Here is a 17,916-nt window from a genome sequence, read left to right as displayed (position 1 = left end):
TGTGAAATGATCAGTGTATGAAATGAAACAAATGTGCTGTTTAGAACACACTAACTGAACCGAGCTTGTAAATGTTGTGGTTGACTAACTTAATGTGTCATAAAATCTAAGTTGTGCTTTATATATTTAGCATAAATATAATAAGCTCTGTTTTTATGGAGAGCCAGATGTCTGAGCTCCAAGGCTTCTACTTACTTCATTGTTGACAAAAAGATGAGGAGATCTAAGGGTGTTTATTCAGTTAGCTTAGCATAGCACAAAAACAATACATGGGGGTGAAAGCAAGCTTTGCTCTACCTAAGGGAACACACCTCTGAGTTCTTCATGGAACACAGTAAACCACCATGAGCCTTACTGCAGAGCCGCAGGACATCTAACCGACTGATACCCTGCAGAGCTGCTAGGTCACAGCTGTGTGCCTGTGTGACAGAGGAGGGATAAAACAGCTTCAGTGAAATATAGCGTACAAACTGATATTGTTTTAGGAGGTTAAAAAAGTTCATTGCTTAGCTTCTGTACTGGTATTCTTCCCTGCTTTTCCAAGCTGGGACCCTGTCAACCAGTATAATTAATGAGTGGTCCCTCTTATAACCTCACTTCTGAGAAACAGAACTATATTTTATGGTGCAGATATCAATCTTATCACCTACAGTAACTCAGCAAGCAAAACAAAGAAAGGGGAATTTCCCAAAATTCTGATCTATTATTAAAACATTAAAGTAAATGTGTAACACTGAAAAAAAACACTGAACAAGCTTTAAACAAATTATTACATAATCTCACAGATGTGTTTCATGGACTTGTGGAAGTGAATTTTTAGCAAAACGTCCCACCACCACCACCACCACCACCCCCTCTGTGTGGGGGGGCTTTAGGAGTTGGCATTTGTAAGCATGTTTTGTATATATGTGTGTGTGTGAATGCACTTGCTGCTCAACTTAGAGCTGAGTGACACTTTTGGATGGAGAATGTGAAAAGAGAGGCAGAGGCTCAAACAGAATCCAAACAGAGACAGACAGCAAACAGACGGACACGCTGGGAGGCCTTTGAGTGTAACTTCTGTGGCACACAAAAGCAGGGAAACACTGTTGTGTGTAAAAAGGGAAAAAAAAGCTCTGTACTCAATGAAGGGCTCCTGTCATCTATGGGGTTGGTATTATACTGGAGGGCAGTTAAATGAAATGATTCAGCCTCACACTGCTGCAGCGTATTAGAAATCTCCAAAGTAAACAGTGTGAAATGAAATTATGACGCATTGAAATCTCGCACATGCACACAGAGAGGGAGCTCCGGGATGGGGAAAAGGACCCCATGATGAAAACGATTCCACTTCAGCAGCTCCGGGGATAGATCATTACTGAGGCTCAGGTCCAAACCAGCTCTACATAACTCTGATTTAGCAGAGAGCCAGGCACAAAATCTGAGGCTTCCGTCCAAACCCATCCCGACCAAAAGCCCATTCCCAGGAAGGGCGGAGAGGGACCAGTGGCCCTTGGGCATTGCTCGTCTCAGCTGATCTCCATTAGGATAACTCAAGCAGTGAAAAAAACGACTAGCTCCTGATTATGACTTCCAGTCAGTTCTGCTGTATCTGTAATGTTGGGTATCTTATCATTCTTTGAAGACAGGGTCTGAGAAAGGAAACATTGAATGAAGATTTGTGTCTGTGTGTGTGGGTGTTGATGTGTGCACATGCTGGGTCGTGTGTGTTTGTGTGTTTGTGTACTCACTGCCATCGCTCCCTGTTGCCTGTGCCGCATAGGGGTGGTCCCCTTGCTCTCCTCCACTCATGAAATCGCATCTAAGTGCCTGTAATTTCTCACGCTTCATCAGTACTGTAATTTCAAAAGGCTCCCTCTGAAGACCGTCCTTTAGTGGCGACCTGGGGTTGTCAAATGAAAACATCATTTATCCAGTGACCTCGGAGCTTCAGGAAATGGTTTGCTGGCTATTCAGCGACAGCCTTGAAATAGGGAGCTGTGGTGAGGGACAGCGGGGGTTTGTGAAACATGAAACAAAAGGTGGTCTGGCCCCTCAATCTACAGTATCAGGTTTGGGAGATTTCAGAAAAATGCACACGTCCATTTGGAAAATCTTGTATGGAACCATTTGTATGTTTGCCAAACTGAGGTTTTCCCCCAGTGAAAATATTTACTTAGAAAAAAAGAAACTGAAAGTATTTATTTCAATGCAATCCTTTCCTTCACCATGTCCTAAATGTGGTTTCTGTAGTTTTTGGCCCTCAGAGACTCGACTGGCTGCTCAGCCACTGAGTGGCTTCGTTCCAGGGCTGGGTACGTTCAGGTTCAAAGCTTTGGTCCTGCAGGGCTGATCATCCAAACGTCTTTATTTAGTGAAAATCAAATTGCCGATTTTCATGTGCTTGACGAGGCTCAGTCGGTTTGTTTGGTCTAACATTGTAGTTCAGACTGGACTTAAACCTATCATAATAAAAACTGTGAACCCTGATGTCTTTGATCCTACACACTGTCACTGTCAGGACGTTGTGCACAGTTGTGGTTTTGTGTGAAGTATCCCAAAGAGTAGTGGATGGATTGCTGTGGATTTTGGCACAGACATTCACGTCCCCCTCAGGATGAACTGGAACTTTGGTCAAATTATTAAAGGAGCAAATATCTGTAAATCTAATGATCCACACAGCCTCAGCTTGTCTTTGTGTTTGCTTTTAACCACCAAACAGTAGCCTGCTAACATGCCAAATTAAGACTTTCAACATTTTAATTATTATATCAACAACCAGAATGTTTACTGTGCATGTTAGCATTTCACTAACCACCGATATCAAAGAACTAGTGCTGACAAAGGCTGACTGTGATACACTACAAAGACTACAGTCGACAGCCAGTCAGACTGTGCATGCTGCACATGCATGAGAGTAAATAACACTACAAACCATGTGGTCATGAAAATATTTGTCTATTGAATGTTAAATGAATAGAAGATGATTCATTTTGTTGCAAAGGTTCCCTAAGATAAACAGCCAATCAGAGGGATCGCTCTAAGGCCACAGATGCTCACAATGGCTCTATATTATCATACAGCTGACCATTGGCTTGGTGTGTTGCAGCCATTAACACATCTGCTAGCATGGCTGCAGTCTCTAGTCCTGTCTAAATTTCTACAAAAGCAAAACTAAAGGTTGTTCAAACATTTGATGCCCTCAGTTTACCTAAACTCACCCCAAGTTTTATCAACACCAAAGACTGTGAATTAACTTGCTGGCACCAGATTATCTGTGTTCTTCTAATGACCAAATCTGGATTATCGTCTTGTCTTTTAATGGGGTCCCTGCTTTAACAGAAGACTTCTGTGTGTCCTCTGTGCAGGTGTTGAAGATCAGAGCTGGTGGGATATCCCAGGGATCCCAGTGAAAGCTGAGTGAAAGTTAATGGGTTGGAGGGCCCTCAGAGGGCACAGAGGAAAAAAGGGGTCATGACATTTAATCATCCTGCCCCAACAGGCCAAGGCACTGACAGAGAGGTCAGAGGGGACAGAAATGGACCAAGAAGAACATGGGTGGAGCAGATGCACACAAAGACCCTCTCAGTGCAGTGATCAGGCTTGTCACTAAAGTGCGTCCCTCTTCTATGGCTTAACTCTTTGAAATACATCAGGAATATGACTCCAGGCCATCGATGACAACTTCTTTAATACCATAGTTGTCCAGGATGAAGAAAATCCCCACTGAAGGACATGCTAACCCCCATTCTGACATGTCAAAACAGCAGTCAGGACAGTCGAGCTCACCAGCTCATTGACTCCAATGTAAACATGTACATCGTGAGTCAGTATTTGCCGTAATTGTCAACCAACGCTCCTCATTTGGACCAATCACGGAGCAGTTGGGCATAGAGCCACAACATAACAGGAAGCCATTGGCATAAACACCAGCTATAAACACAGTAAACAAAACCGACAGAACACTGACACAGTGCTGATTAAAGGGGACAGACGTTTGCTGAAGAGGTGTTCACAAACAGAATACACACAAACAGTCAGTGATTAGAGACGATGCCAATCTCTCCGTGCAGGGTGAAAGTCAACAAATCAAGGTGAGCGGAGATAAAAACAAAAAAAGAAGAAGAAAATGGAATTAATGTGAGGCCAGTATGTGGCAGCATGTTCACACCAGCATCATTATAAGCTGTGGCTGTTGTGAAACCACATCCATAGCTGAGTGTTATTCGGGGTAAAGTGTTAGTCAGCTGAAGAAAAGTCATCTGTCATCACTCTGCGCACGTTTAATTTGAAATGTCATTGTCCTTTTCAGACAAATCATGTTTGAACTCCATCTTCTCAGCCTTCTAAAATGGTAACGATTCCTTTTGTATATTTGACTTTAAGCACATTTTAATTGAGCATGTTTAGGTTCTGTAGTTAAACTGCAGTTAGTTCAGTGAATAAAGAACAAAACTAAAAAGAGGACACCCCATTTTCCCTTTGAATGTCATCCCTCAAACATGAACAAATAAAAAATAGATACATTTGATGAGGATGGGATAAATATTGATAAAAGATTTCTATTTCATCAGCGATCATCGCACCTCCTGGTTTGGTTTTATTTGCATACGTCTTGTTTTCAGTGTCATCCTGCTTTCTGCCTGCTGTGTGGACTCTTTCTCTGCAGCTTGTTGGTACAGTGAGGTTTATGAATTACAGAACAGATCAATTCAAGCCAAAACATACTGAATATCAGCCTGTTCTGAAGTTTTTTTATGTTAATAATTAATGTGGAAATTGATGGTCAGTGTTTTTCCTGAACTCTGCATGCATGCCATTACATGCTAAACTTTGTTGTGTTTATAACATTCGGGTGTTCCTGGGTCAGTACCTGCAATCATAATCTAAACTTGCACTTTAATGCATTTTATGAAGTAGCATTGGTGTTTATGTAGGAGAAATAGTGACTCCTGAAGCTGCACCTTAAACTCCTTAAGGGCTTTTTTCTTCACCTGAATAAACACATACATTCAGACAAACCTCAGAGAAATTTGCAGCACAAGATGTTTCTTTGTCTCTGTTATGAGGACAGAGAGACATTTTAAAAAGGCAAGTAAAAACTTTTACTTAAGTGTGAGTCTGTACTCACTCTCTGCTCCTAGCCTATCTAGCAGGCTGGCTAAGTGAAGCTAACTGCAGATCTGACCAAACAACTTACAACACACATGATGTGTTCTATAATATCATTTTGGTCAATAAATTCTCATAACCTAATTTCCCTATGACCTAATTTCACTACAGGGATTAATAAAGTAAATATTAATCTTAAAAGTCAGGAAACTTTTAAACAAATTTTGAGAACTACAACCTTTCTAAAACGGATTTATCTGCTGCCATTGTTTCTTATTTTAAGGAGGAAAAACCTGAAAGAAATTGTCAGACAAAACGGATGGATCATTCACAATGCTACAGGTGATAATAATGTTGAAGTAATCCCTGCCCTGCCTGCAGAACCCAAAGAAGAGAGGACACCATCGTCCCCAAAGCCATCCTTCTCCTCAACTCCTCCCCACACACACACTCTCTCCTCCCTGACTCCTCTCCAGTCAACACACAACCATAGTACAGTCAACCTTCCCCCTGCCCCTCACCCCTAACTCACACACCTGTAACTATAGTCGCTGCTATTACTGTTTTTACCTCAGCTTTAATTTGCACATACACATACTACTCTCTTACTGTTTGCACTTCAACCACTTTACAATCTATTTACATTGTTCATGGACATTTGGATCAGTTTGGAACAGGTTATTAAGCCATAACATGTATGACTTATTAACCTGTAAATACTTAATATTTTATATTTTATTTTGATTTATTCTCTATCCTATTTTAGTGTGTCTTATATTTCAAGCTGCTCACTTGTGCCTTAAATTGCCCCTCAGGAACAAATAAAGTTTTCTGAATCTGAATCCCAGTAAATTACATCTCACCTAAATCTCACCTCTGTGGGTGATTGTCTATCTCTATCCCTGGCTGAGTAATGTAAGAGTATAGTGTTAACGTAGCCTTGAAGGGCCTGTGTTCTGAAATATGAAGTGAAGTACATGTTAAAAGTACCCTGACAGTTCAGCATGTGAGTGTGTCGGTGTGAGAGCAGCCTGCCCGGCTCAGGCTGCAGCATGCTGTACGACAGTAAAGGTAGCTTCTGGTTACAAACTTTGGACCAATCAGGACGCCGCTCTGCCTTCCTGCAGCAGCAGCAGCAGAAGTTCAACCTGGACCGCTGCTGGAAGAAACTATCTGCTCTAAATTCAAACTGACAATGCTTTTCCACTTCCGCTGACATATCCGATAGCCAGCTAGTTATCACTGAAGGAAACATTTCCGAGTGATGACAATGTTGGGTATGTATGTGCCAGACAGATTTGCTCTGAAGTCGTCTAAGGTCCAGGATGGAATCGGTCTTTACACGGCGAGGCGAGTGAAAAAGGTTTGTTGTTTCTGCCCGGGGCAGCTTTGTGTCACAGTTTACACCGTGTAGTGTTACTTTTAAACACATTCTCAGCGCTGTAAATGCACTTTTTGTTGGGCTTTTCCCTCTCAGTCGCTGTCAGGGTCTCAGTCTCAGCCCAGGCTGCTCTGACGTGAAGTGCCACGTAGCTACAGTAACTCCAGTGATTCACTTCACGCGTCCATGTCCGCAAAGAAGGGGCGCGCGGCGTGGATCCACATTAACGCTACATCCAGCCGAACCCTTTGAACTTTTAACTACATTTTTACAAAAGTATACACCGCCGTGTGCTCCCACTGCTGTCAGAAACGTAGACAAAAAGCGTGTGTGTGTGACATGTTGCAGAGGAGGAGTGTGTTGCTGTGTGTGGGATGTGTTGTCCGTTGAATATGTGGTTAAACTATCTGAGGATGGACATGAATACAACATGAACACGTTGTGACCACGCCCCCTGGAAGATCAGATGGAAAAAAAAATGTCAGAGATGCATTCACATGTCACAGCTACACAGTAGGCGTGCCCAGGGTCCATCCAGCTCTACAGTGCACAGGTCTTGGACTGCTGTCCTCCGCTGGGGTGTATTATGTTTTAATATCATTGGTGTTGGCTGCCAGTGTGTTTTATAAAGCATCATGTTTGACAAGTGACCCCTCTGTGTTTGTTTTAAAGGGAGAAAAGTTTGGCCCCTTTGCAGGTGAGAAAAAGCTGCCCAGCGAGCTGGATGAAAGCTCGGACACCCGGCTGATGTGGGAGGTGAATGCACACACGACCTGCTCACACACACATTTCAACACACACTTAAAAGCATGAATGGAATGGTTCTCATAACAGCAGCATCACATCTGCAAAAGCTGCAATGCATCATACACAAGCTGCTGTTTACACCTAGTCCTACTTTCTATAGAGTTGGAATTTATTTATCGGGACATCATGTGCAATGACGTTAAGCTCGGAGGAGCAGAGATGCTTGTACCAGATTCTAGCACACAAGCTAATTTCCATCTGCAGTCCCATGACAAAACGACATCATCAGCATTAGGTATCATACACATAATATGAATTAATACATACATATTAATACCTACATAATAACAGCTAAGTGCAGGCTATCCTGATACATATCCACTACATATCCAAGTAATACAATGTTTATATAAAACAGTATGCAAGTACTAAATTCAATTCAGTTCAGTTCAGTTTTATTTATATAGCGCATTTTACAATCAGAAATTGTCTCAAAGCGCTTCACAGAAACCCAGAGCGTGAGACCCAGAGCCTGAACCCCCTTAAGAGCACTGTGGCAAGGAAAAACTCCCTTTAAGAGGAAGAAACCTTGAGCAGGTCTACCCGTCTACTTAAGGACGAACCAGTCCTGCTGCCAGTCGGCCGGGTAGAGGAGGAGAAGAAGAGGGAGACAGGACAGAGAGGATGAAGGAGCGAGAGAGAGAGAGAGAGGAGCAAACATGACAAGCAAGATGAAACAGTGATTATATTATAATGGATATCTATATATGTCGTCAGTCCATAAGTAGTAATAGTAATTTGATAGTAATCAAAGCAAAGATGAGCAGCAGAGGCTGGTGAATTCAATGAGCACAGGAGAGTTCAGGGGCCGGACTGCAGGTCAGATGATATTACCCAGTATGAGCCAGACTAAGGAGAGTAGAGGAGAGGTCAGAGGGTGAGAGGGAAACTGCTCAGTGGATCATGTTTGTGCCCCCTGACAGCGTAGGCCTATAGCAGCATAGCTGTGCTAAAAGTTAAGATTTTATCAGCCCTAAAAATACTAAACAATATCAATAATATCAGTGTGTACAGCTCTGGTTTTCTAAAAACCCAGATTGGCATTATTATTTTAGAAAGTGTACTTTTTATTCCAGTACAAACAGTGTTTTATATCAAGCTCTTACAGTAACGTAACTGTAGCACTTATCAAATACATTTCACAATTAAGCAAGTGTTTCCCAACATTTTTTGGCCTGTGATCTGTCAGAAAAATACAAATGTGTGTGTAGCTGTGTCTCATCATGTTTCAGATGTCTGTGTGCTGTTATCAGCTCTTCCAAAGAGACTTTCCTCTTTTAACCTTTCACATGGTTTCTTTTAAATAACTGCTTCAAGCCCAAAGAGAAACATCTATCAAACACTTCACCGTGGCCCCAAAAAGACCCTGCAAATGAAGCTCTGTAGTAGAACTTTGTGTCCACAAAGTGCAACATTTTGACATGTTTTTGTAGACCGGCCTGGAAGCTAGCATCACTCTGCTTTCCTTAACAAAACATATGGTCAGCAATATAATCTACAGAAATGAGCTTAACTTAGTTAAGTTAATGCAGAAACACCACTTAAAAACCTGTTGCCTTTGGGCAGAGGAAACAGGAAGTCCTTAAAGGCTTTATAAACAGTCTCAGAACTCATCATATTTATCACGTGAGCCTTTGCAGGGGCTCAGCCTTGAGTAATCTCTGTTCAAACTAGCCAAAAGTATAAAAGGTACAACATAAATCCACTTTAAACATGATGCCTGATTATAAACAAAGCTAAAAAAAAGTCACGCAGCTGCAGTTGACATTTTACTCTGAAATCCAACACTTTAACTTTGACTCAGGTAGTAACTGTAATTCAACAGAACAATAGGGGCCCTTGGAATATTCACTGCATTGCAATGAAACATACATCTGTTATCACCTGACACAGCTGCTTCTGGCTAAAAAACATTTAATTATGGTGTGGATCAGTTGACCAAAGGATTTTCATCTCATGTTGTGGAGAAACAAACGTTGTGATGTAGCTATCTGTAGCTGCCACATTGTGAGCTGCGCTCAGCAGAAGGTGTTCATACGACCAACACACTTTGATGTTCTGAAAACAACGCCTCAAAGCAACAAGACACGAAGAGTTAATTGTTCACTTCTGACAATTCATCGAGTTGCTGTTTTCCTTCTTCAGGTCCGTGGCAGTAAAGGAGATGTGCTGTATATTCTGGATGCGAGTAATCCTCGCCATGCCAACTGGCTGCGGTTTGTCCATCAGGCGCCTTCGCAAGAGCAGAAGAACTTGGCAGCCATTCAGGTACATTTCCACTTGGCAGACAATTAATCCCTCAGAGTCACCTCAAAGAAACAAAATGATAAATATTACAGCCATCCGTCAGGCCGGACAAATAAAGAAATCTCTTTTTGGCCTGAAGCGAGACGGAAAATGTCACTTTTTATAGTAGTGTAGGTCAAGAAAACTGCAGAGCGTGTTCTGTAAAACATCCCAAATGTGAGTTTAAGTAATAGTGAGTGAGCATAGTGGAAATAAAATGGAAAAGACAAGTCTGCAAACCTACAGACTGGACTAAACAAGGAAACACTTGAAAATTGTAGTAATTGTAGTTTTATTATGGAAACAAGTTTAGGACATAAAGGGGAAAAACATTTATTATAACCTCAAGCTCAGCGATGTAGGTTCATGTACACTGCAAAAAATATCACTTTGGCTTCAAGGCTGTAACCTGTTACAAGCTATTTAAAAGAGAGGGAATAGAAGCAGATTTATTTTTAGTGCTCCCATTTGTAGGATCCATAAATTTGTCTGGATATTGAAGGAATGTTTTATTGTGATTGCAGCAACTAAATCCTTTTTTAATTTATTTCCAAAAGATTCCATCAACTGTTTTGAAGCTATAATGTGGTAACAACAGCAGCCAGGCTTACACTACTGTTCAGATAATTAAAAAATGTTTTTTTTTTTTCAATGAAGATAACATTAAAGTAATCAGACGTACAGTCTAGACATTGTTAATGTGGTAAATGACTATTCTAGTTAGAAAAGGCTGATTTTTAATGGAATATATACAAAGGTATACAGAGGCCCTTCTGTTCTGTCACTCCTGTGTTCTGATGGTGAAGAGAAAAATAGAAAATAGAATAGAAAAATAGAAAAGCTCCTGTGTTATGTTAGCACAGCTGAACTGTTATGCGATCAGAGAAGCTGTAGAACTGGCCTGGTGACCCCAAACTTTGGAATGGTTTTGTATGTGTCCTTAAAAATAATAAGAAAAAGAAACTCAACACATTCACAAACTGTGTGAGCACAGAGGTCTGCATCTGGGAAATGTCACCTATTACACATCTGTGTAAAAGATAAAGCTGGTGGAAGAAAAATAGAAGCTGGAGGAGGAGAAGATGAACATGTCAGGTCTTAGGGGCTGGTTTCTGCCGCTAATACTCCACTGCTCAAAGTGATTGGTCGTTTAAAGGTCATGCACATGCGCTAAATCTCTGTGTTTCATCAGCAGTGACATTTATAGTGTAGCTTTCCTCTTCTTAATCATTATTTATGTATATTTAGAATCCTATAGTTAAAACAAAATGACGGTTTGATTTTATTAACGTGACCTTTTGAGGACAGAGAAGTCAATGACAACATTTTTAAGGCTTTGAGCCTTTGACCTGTGGCCTCAATCAGGTCTGTTAAGAGACTGTTTGGATGTAATGAGTTCACCTCTGAGGTAGCCTCAGTGTGCCTTACCATAAAAGGTTCTCACAGGTTTGTGTCTTTACATTTTCAGCCTGTGCTCCGTGACATCACTATTGTTGTTTGATGTTTTTGTCAGGATGGAGAGAACATCTTCTACCTGGCTGTGGATGACATAGAGACAGACACTGAGCTCCTGATAGGCTTTCTGGACAGTGACATGGAAGAGGAGGAGGAAGAAGAGGAAGAAGACATTAAAGATGAAGATGAGTCCAGTAAAGAGGCCAAACATCTGGTAGAAATGGGTACAATAGAATGTCCATATTCCTTTTTCTTATATATTCTCAATTAGAAGGGATCCGGTTACTGTATTTGCTGCTTAATTGAATGGAGTATGGCTCACCATGATCTTGCATGTGCACCACATCTGAACAGAGCTGGTAATAAAGAAGGAGGACCACCCCTGCTTGCTGTGTGAGAGCAGCTTTCCAAGTGAAGAGATCCTGGCTGCCCACCTCCAGAGTCTTCATCAGAGGCCCAGCACGGAGGAGAAGGAGTTCAAATGCAGGAACTGTGGCAAGAAGTTCCCCATCAAACAGGCTCTGCAGCGCCAGTGAGTTCAGTTAGAGTTGGGAATATGCTCACCCCCTTCCATGCTGTGAATTATATGAGAAGATAACACTCTTGTGTTGTAATTATGGAACTGTCTTGGACTTTTTTTGCCTTGGTAGATGTGTTTATATCATCCTGCTTTCCAGTCTTAATGCTAAGCTAAGCTAACTGACCACAGGCTGATATTTTCACGTAACTTTATTGCAAGCCAAAAAACACATGTATGTCAAATTTGACGATTAATTTCCTGTTTGGTACCTAATTTGTTTTTGTTTTGAATCCTTCCTCAGTGTTTTGCATTGTTCTGAGTCACTGGATCCATCAGGTGACTCCAAAGCTCATCAGTGCTCTCTCTGCCACAACACATTCAGCTCAGAGTCCAGGTAACATATTTATACACAGCACAACACAGAATAACACACTGGATTCCTTTTACAGTTGTTCAGTTTAAATATTCACTATTATTCTGTGGTATCTGAAGGTTTTCTGCCTCTTTCTCCATCATCTGTGTGCATAGTTTTGAACAGCATAAAGAAGCCTGCAAAGGAGATGCCAGGTTCATATGTAAAGCAGAGAGCTGTGGCAAAAGATTCAAGAGCAAGGACGCTCTGAAGAAGCATAAAGGAAATGTTCACACAGGTGTGTTCGCTCAGTGATGTTCACTCTTTGTTGCACACATATTCACATGCAGAGCTTTCCTCAAGATGTCATGTAATGCCAATAATTGTCAGCCTCAGCACTAAGAAACTGCCGTAACAGAGCATGACCTGGATCAGTTAAAGTCTCTCCAATGTTAAGACACATCTCTAATGAATTGCTCTCCATAATTGCTGACCTGTGTGTTCTGGGGCTGCTCAATCTTTCAGATAATTGGACTTCCATAGCTATTTATGAAGGGATGTAGGGCAGCGGGGATCTGTGCAGTCTTCCACGTGAATCATGTATCAACCCGACATTCATGTGAGAGGCTGAGCTGAGATCGTTGCCTTTATGTTTTTTTCTCACACTTAGGTTAGGACAATGGGTGTGTACGTGTGGGTGAGTGGGGGGAAGTGGATCAGAGGCAACAGATGTGCACCATTTAATTCAGATGGTGATAAAGAGAGGGTGCCATTGGTCCCCAAAATGGTGGGATCACAGCCTGTCATTAAGAGTTTGGTATTTTCCTGTCTCTGTGCACTGATGTGTCATATCACATGGAGATTTGTGATCCACTGCATGTGTGTTATAGGGAGTGCACGGCGGAAACTCACATGCACCATCTGCAACAGAAAGTGCTCCTCCTCACTGAATCTACAGGAACACAGAAAGGTGAGGTCCTACGACATCTGCTGCACAGCTCAATTTATCCCGACCAGATACTTTGCATTGGATCTGAGAGGATTTACTCAGCTTACGTAGTTTTGCATGATCCTTTTTTACAGTCATGTCTCTCCTGAGCTGTTTCTTGGTGGTGTCCGTCACACTCACAGTCTAACCTCCTAATCTCACATTTGCTTCATGTGCTTCTGAGCTCACATATTCCCTCTTTATGATCAAGTTGTTACAAATGTATTCTCGGTGACACAGAGCAGAGGGATGGTTTCTTTTTCACTGGCTCATCCCACAGGTCTTGTGAAATTTAAGAGGTTCTGTTGGCAGACTATAAGGTTTAAAGCTTGGCGTCAAAAGTCTCTCCCTCATTGATGGATTACAGATTTGAATATGACTGTTTAAATACTTTTCTAAAACATTTTCACAGAGATAAAAATTAGTTTTGTTGCTGTGTATGTTTTGTATATTTTTAGGTCATACTGTTGATTAAGTAGTACTTTCCTAATGGAGCTTCCATGTAAAGATGTAATTTCATCGCAGTTACACACAAATTAATGGCATTAAGGAATTGTTATAAATGTAGGCAACACGTATGGCTGGTGATTTAGCTGTTGCTATGGTGATCATTAGGAAAACAGCAGAAAGACAGCCTCTGTGTGACAGCGTGAAAGGCAGGGTCACGTTTTCACCAGTTCCTGTTGTCTTTTACCGAAGCTGTGGTCAGATTCACAGGTCAGAGTTTAACTTGCTCCTGCCGTGCTGGTTTTAGACATCAGGAACAGTCGTGTTTAGAGTGTGTAAATGTAAATGCGTTATTTGGTGCTGCGTGGTTGTCCAGCAGCGTGTACATGTAGGTGAGTGTGTCCTGACTTTGTTTTCCATGTTTGGCTGAGTGCAGTGTCGAGGTTATCAACGTTGTTTGCTAAAAGAGGTTTTTAGTTACACTCCCACAACAGTCAGATGGAGCAAATGAAAGGCTGCAGGAGGACAAACATCAAACTTAAGAGCAATGTGGCAACCGCAGTAACCCCAACCCCCTCAGCCTTAAACTACCAATGGACGATTTATGACATCTCATTGGAAAAACCTCCCTGCAGGGTCTCCTTCTGGCTACCTGGTGGGTGTATTAAGGCTGTTTGTAATATGTGTGTATAGTATGTGTATTCAGCAGCTCAAAATAATCTTGCTGTTTGTTTTAGCAACTAATGAATAAAAGCTCAGTTCCCTTTGGATTACTTAGCAATATTGGCTTGGTTAGCATTAGCCCTGGTTCCACACTTCTCCAGCCACTTCAGCCAACAAATACATGTTCGAATTAGCTACGGCGGCCTTCAAGTGAGACTGGGGTTTAGTATTGCAAGGTGACGCCGCGATGACCTGACAGGTGTATGGCTCGGGACTCAAAGATGTGTTGTGTTGAGCGTGAAGTTGTTTGTATGGTCAGCTGTTGTCCAGTAATCCATTACAAGTAGGTATCGTACATTCTGGACACTGCAGAGGATCCAGTGCAACACGCAGCCAACATGGCCATTCAAGACCATGACTGCCAGGACTGTAACACACTTCCTGCCCTATATGTTCAAATCAATGACAGTCTTGACATGTTTTTCATGCAGGACTAAAGCCAGCTTGAGATGTGTAAAAAATAATATCAAAAATATTGCTTCAATACTTGCAGTGGGCACATGTGTACCCTTATGTTCCCAATCTCCTAAACTGCTGCTTTAGGAGATTATGAGATTATGAGATTCTCTCTCAGTCATCACTGTTTTTGCTTATTTTTTTGCTTATAATGGATTGGTTCTGCAGCACTTTCAGTGATGTCGGGCATTGTATTAGTATGCATGTTGTATCAGATAGTTTGTCCAACTGGTCTCCATTCATTAACTAACATTCATTCATTAATTATCCCAGCTGGTAATAGTGAAATGTAATTTTCTGCTGTCGACATCTATCATCCAGATTAATCAGCAGACATTAATCCATCGCTGTCAGCTTATTCATCATTAAGTCTCTTGCAAACTAAAGTCACCTGGAAGTTGTGACATAGTTCTGCAGTGAATCATTTAACCTACTTCACCTGTCTATGAGTGAGTATTCTCCACTTTCAGCTCTCCAGGGGGTTTTAAAATAGGAGTAGGTGATATTCCTCTGTGGCCTCCTAATGTGTCTATGTGCCAGTTTTACTATTATGTAACTCATAGTAGAAGTATAGAAGTATTTTTCCAATCACATGCTATTGTCTGCTATAAAATCAGAAGGCAGAACATGTTCCTATAAATTTAGGTCAGCAGCTTCACATCAGCTTTTACAAATGACTTTCAGTAGAACATCTGCTGAAGATGTTCAGAAGAAGTGATTCTTATTGTGTTATTATAAATATGGCACGATTCTGACAAAAAAAACATTGGACATGTTCAATCAAAGCCATTGGGGCATTCAGTGTTATTCATGCAGAAGAGCAATCAAACTTTCCATTAAAGCAATTTAGCTCCAAAGCAGCTTAAAACTGCCATTATCATCATTTAGCTGAACAAGCTTTTGCAGAAGCAGCTGTGACAAGAGGAGCTGTGTTGCATTAGCATATGCCATTGTTGCTGTATGCCGGCGTGCTGTTGAATGAGCAATTATTGGAACTATGCTCTGAAGCAGGAAGGGGATTGGAACTTTTCATCACTTTAATTGCTTTTCTGTCTGCAGACATCAGTCTAATGAAAGAGTACAAGCTTTAGTTTCTGTTGACCATCACATGCTGCGATTCTTTAACTTTTACAGGCTCCTCATCCTGATTCTAAAATGTGTCTTATGTCGCAGGTACATGAAATCTTTGAATGCCACGCATGTGACAAGAAGTTCATCTCTACCAATCAGCTGAAACGCCACATGATCACACACTCGGGTAAGAGAGCGCTGCAATAACAGGGTAACTTCTTGTTTTTGTTACACGGTCTCTGCTTACCAGAAAGAAAATCTCTGTCACTGTTTAGAGAAGCGGCCGTACACCTGTGAGATCTGCAGTCGATCATTCAAGCGTTTGGACCAGGTGACGGCTCATAAGATCATCCACAGTGAGGACAAACCCTACAAATGTAAGCTGTGTGGGAAAGAGTTTGCACACCGAAACGTCTACAAAAATCACAAAAAGGTGAGTGAATGTGGCATCTCATACAATAATGCTCTGTGACTGTAGACTGTACTAATTATCGTGAAGAAGAGATATTCCTTAAAAAGCAGAGTCACTTCAAAGCTGGAGGTATTAGCAAGGCTGTAATCAATCAGGGTCTCGTTGGTGACTGTTATCTGTGGGGTCTCTGCCCCCCTCCAACCCCAAGGTTCCCCATGTTTACTTTTGGGATTGAGGTGTCACTCAGATAGATAGGTGGAGGGGGGAGCGGCGGGTGCAGGGTGGTGGGTCAGAAAAACAGAAGCACTTTGAACTTAAAACCCCTCAAGCTGCTTGTCTTCATCAAGTCAACAAACCAAATTGGCTACAGAGCCTTATGCATGATCCTCTCACATCAGTTTAAGAAGCCTCATCAACCTCCACGCTGAGGCGGGAGGCGGCTCGCCTTACACATCACAAACATGCTGACAGTGCTCGGCTCTCTCTGCAGACACACTCAGAGGAAAGGCCTTTCCAGTGTGAGGAGTGCAAAGCGCTGTTCCGCACCCCCTTCTCTCTACAGCGTCACCTCCTCATCCACAACAGTAAGTATGAATATGAGTTTGTTCCTATGAGTCTGCCCACAGAGAAGTTAAAGGGGACACATGATGATAAAAGTCAAATGACCAGAAATGCCCACAAACATCTGTCAGCTTCATAATAGCTTTTGATCCTAAGATGGCTGCTCCAGCTGTTCAATTAGTTTTTGTGTCACTTACACACGTAGAAGTATTTGAGAGGCTAACTGTGAGGAAAAAGACAAGAAAAAGAGATTAAAGCCAATTATGTTTTTATAGCAGAGCAGAGGAACAGGCCAGTCAGATCAGCACCGGGTCCCTGTAACGTCAGTCTGGTCATCAGAGGATGATAGTCTCTGCGTATGTCTTGTGCCACAGGCTAACAAATATGCACAAGGCTAAAGATGTGTGTGTTGGCACAGGGCACACATTTTATACACACCAACCTAATGGGCATGTATTGGAGGACTTGAACATAGTATAATAACAACAACTACAAGTCCACAGCTGTCTGTGTCTGCAAGGGAGCATAAACCGAGGAACAAAAGTATGAAAATGTATTTGAACTGTGAAACATGCAGATACAAAAACAAACCTGACAATGCATGGCATGTCACCTTCAGGTTTCTATTAGCAAACATTAGCCACAGCACACTACTCTTCATTCCAGACCTTATTAGCCAAACAAAGGCTGTAAAGGGTGCGACTGTATTTAAATGAATAACGGCGTGTTTGATTGGTTTCAAACTGTTTAAAAGATTAAGATTCTCCCTTAAGTTTGTAGTGGATTAAATGTTTAATGTTTATTTCTCTTCTTTATTGTGTATTTAAGATGAGTTTCCATGTTTGATCATTTTAAGTACAGTAACCTCCCTGTACTCTGATTAAGCAATCCAGAACTGTAACCTTTAAAACCCGACCAGTGAGTTTTATAGGCGACAGTCCCATGTTTTTATTAGCTGTCATCTCATCCTTACCCCCGTGGATATTTCTATTAACAACAGATGTCAAAACCCCATCAGACATCTCCCTCTCAGGACATCGCTTTTCTGATTATCTGCTCATCCCTGGCTGCTCTAGTCTGACAGAAACTCTCTGCCTGCACAGTTGAGCTGCAGCTGAACGTTGGCAGGATGCAGCGCTGGTGCTCAAATTGAGCCAGATAACAAAGAGATTGTAAAGCTCGAGGCATTTCCTGCTGCTGTCTCAAGAGGCAGGCAATATAATACCAGGACTTGTATTAAGTATCAGGTTTTAGACAGTATGTGGGGCTTGAGGAGTCAGTGTGTGATTTCACTGTACTGCAGGTGAGAGAATAGACATGCCATTGAACTAATTTGTCCATCTTTATGGATTAAAGCTCGAGACCC

General features: G+C 41.7%; 1 protein-coding gene across 1 annotated transcript in view; it reads left to right on the top strand.

Annotated features, from left to right (window-relative positions):
• Nucleotides 1–6,237: 6,237 nt before the first annotated feature.
• The window catches only part of prdm5 (PR domain containing 5), a 28,447-nt gene continuing 16,768 nt past the window's right edge, over nucleotides 6,238–17,916 (top strand). The window contains exons 1-11 of the mRNA XM_028404289.1: nucleotides 6,238–6,454; nucleotides 7,145–7,228; nucleotides 9,425–9,547; nucleotides 11,079–11,244; nucleotides 11,375–11,552; nucleotides 11,842–11,934; nucleotides 12,069–12,190; nucleotides 12,783–12,862; nucleotides 15,680–15,764; nucleotides 15,853–16,010; nucleotides 16,480–16,573. Coding sequence (XP_028260090.1) covers nucleotides 6,356–6,454; nucleotides 7,145–7,228; nucleotides 9,425–9,547; nucleotides 11,079–11,244; nucleotides 11,375–11,552; nucleotides 11,842–11,934; nucleotides 12,069–12,190; nucleotides 12,783–12,862; nucleotides 15,680–15,764; nucleotides 15,853–16,010; nucleotides 16,480–16,573 — 1,282 coding nt within the window. The 5' untranslated portion in view covers nucleotides 6,238–6,355. The remainder of the gene's footprint in view (nucleotides 6,455–7,144; nucleotides 7,229–9,424; nucleotides 9,548–11,078; nucleotides 11,245–11,374; nucleotides 11,553–11,841; nucleotides 11,935–12,068; nucleotides 12,191–12,782; nucleotides 12,863–15,679; nucleotides 15,765–15,852; nucleotides 16,011–16,479; nucleotides 16,574–17,916) is intronic.

Source organism: Parambassis ranga, chromosome 4, assembly GCF_900634625.1.
Source record: "Parambassis ranga chromosome 4, fParRan2.1, whole genome shotgun sequence".
NCBI lineage: Eukaryota > Metazoa > Chordata > Actinopteri > Ambassidae > Parambassis > Parambassis ranga.
This window is presented reverse-complemented; position numbering and strand designations above follow the sequence as displayed.